The sequence below is a fragment of the Pygoscelis adeliae genome, unplaced genomic scaffold (assembly GCF_000699105.1).
Source record: "Pygoscelis adeliae isolate BGI_AS28 unplaced genomic scaffold, ASM69910v1 Scaffold431, whole genome shotgun sequence".
NCBI classification, from domain to species: Eukaryota; Metazoa; Chordata; class Aves; order Sphenisciformes; family Spheniscidae; genus Pygoscelis; species Pygoscelis adeliae.
In genome coordinates, this window is record NW_008824047.1 from 253,664 (window position 1) to 256,018 (window position 2,355).

General features: G+C 43.5%; 1 protein-coding gene across 1 annotated transcript in view; it reads left to right on the forward strand.

The window, feature by feature from the left end:
- The window catches only part of SPINK5 (serine peptidase inhibitor, Kazal type 5), a 10,347-nt gene continuing 7,992 nt past the window's right edge, over positions 1-2,355 (forward strand). The window contains exons 1-4 of the mRNA XM_009333510.1: positions 1-55; positions 829-848; positions 1,656-1,792; positions 1,976-2,036. Coding sequence (XP_009331785.1) covers positions 1-55; positions 829-848; positions 1,656-1,792; positions 1,976-2,036 — 273 coding nt within the window. The remainder of the gene's footprint in view (positions 56-828; positions 849-1,655; positions 1,793-1,975; positions 2,037-2,355) is intronic.

Below are 2,355 nucleotides of genomic sequence, written 5' to 3' on the forward strand. Positions count from 1 at the left end.
ATGAAGATAACAGGGGTTTTCGTGAAGGCAGCTCTAGCCCTTTGCTGCTGCTTAGGTGAGTATTTCCTGGGATATTGCAGAGATCAATCTAGCTGAATTAGAGCTGAATTTTCATTTCAGTAAAAGTATTTGGGTATTGTAATGTGGAGGAGAGCCTTATTCCATGAAGTAATATTCTTCCTGAGACAGTGTAGCAAAAAATTAGACTTCAAGACTGAGGTTTCAGTAAACCTCATGCAGGAGACTGTTTTCATCTTCTTGTAGGAGCAAATTGCTGAAGGAGCAGTCCTAGTGCAGGGCAGGAGCTTGCACACGGGAGTGCTGTGTATAAGGGCAAAGTAAAACTATCAGAAATGGCATCATTATCCATGTGAGCAATATGAGTGAAAACTTTAACCTCTAGGACTGCTCTGTAAGTCTACTGTGCTGTTCCTGGCAAGTGAGAAGGACGTGTTTGGAGATGGACAGTGCCAGTCGTCAACAGTCACTTTAAACATGCACATCCAAACTTTTGAAGGTCAAATATAAAGCCTCTTAGAAGAGGTAAAAATCCAAGAGTACCGAATTGAAAGTACCTGTAACATCTTAGGGATGGATTAATATATGTGCTCTCCCCTGTTTTATCTCCTCTCAAAAGTGCAATGAAACTTTATTTAGTAACTTTTAATACATCCTATGAACATTTACTGGCATAATGTAAAACTCCATATTTTCCTAGTCAACAACAGTCACTGAATTTAAGAGTTTCATGAAAAGATTTAAATATATCTTCTCTGCATATCAATAATTTGATTTTTTTTTTTCTTTTCTGTCTCTTTTTTTCCCCAGGTATTGTCTTTGGAGTTGAGGTGAGCTACAGGTCTATTTATTCTGTTCTATTCCAGGTTTCTGGTAAAGTAGAAACAGCATGTAATTACCTGATGAGCAAGTGGATTAAATCTAATGAAAGCTTGGCTGTTCAAATAATATTTGCCAGTGCATGATTGAATGATATTGCCAATTTTACGGGAAAGTAAAAGATCCCCCATTTTTAATAATATTTTCAGTTCATTAAATAAAACAAAGTGAGAAGTAATTGTTTCTCCAAGCCAAAGGCAGCAGGTTACCTCCCCATGAGGAATGCTGTCTTAAGATGATATGCTTGAAAGCATCAAAGACTGCAGTTCTGATATTTTTTTCTATACAGTAAGACCAGCAGAACTGTGTTCCTTGCATAGATTTTCTGTACCTATATCACAGAGAGGAAAACAGCAGGGTCTGTGCGATGGATTTGCAGGTTCTCCCCATGCAGTTACGAGACTCCTGTAACTCACCAGAGACTGCAGCACAATTTGAAACAATCAGATTTTGAGCTGAGGGGCTCTGGTGTACAGCCCGTCTCCCAATTACCAGCTGCCTTTATTAGGCACTGTCTCACCCACAACAATCCTTCCTCCGTGCCGTGCCTCCCCCGGACCCCAGCAGGAAAGCGTAATCAGAAACTTCTGTAGAGAAGATTCACTCCTCCTGATTGCCTGAGCAGATTCAGAATAATACCTCTAATTTATCTCCCGGCAGGAGCTGCAGGTGCTGTGGCTGCGGTGGTGAGAGGCTGCATGGGGGTTTCTTTCCATGAAGGAGCCAACGTTGGGACTGATTCTGTGCTGCTTTTGCAGGTTGATTGCAGCCAGTATAATAGCGGCATCAGCAAGGATGGGACGGTCCGGGTAGCTTGCCCGAGGAACTTGAAGCCAGTCTGCGGCACCGATGGCACCACGTACAGCAACGAGTGTGGGATCTGCCTCCACAACAAGTGAGTATTGCTGGAAACCTAGCAGGTGCCGCAAGGCAAGGAGCTCAAGGTAAGGGTGGCAGCTTCATCCCCTAAAGATGGACTGGGCAAAGGAGCATGTGAGTTAGCAGCTGGGTGCTGACACCGCCAGCCTTGAGGCAATGTGCTCTCTGCGATCCCTGACACAGGTCTGCTTTCTTCTAGGGAACACATGGCCAGTGTGGAGAAGGCACATGATGGAGAATGCGAGCCCAAATCTATTATGGTAAGACAAAGTCCATGGAAAACTTCAGCTGGCTGTAAAAAGGGACAGCTCAAACACCACACAAGAGGAAAACAGAATGTGCACAGCTGGTCTGCACAGCCTGAAGGGAATTAAAATCTGATGATAACCAAAGCTGAGAGGGTTTTTATGGGCTATCTGGTACCATGTCTCTGTGCTTTTCTAATCCGGACTTCTAGCCTCTGTAACTGGGAATAAAATGAAAATGTGTTGGCTGAAGGTTGGATCTCAACACCTGGATAGCTCCAGCAGGATCTTATGAAGGACCTCACAAAATCCAAATCACAGTCCTTCTTGCTAT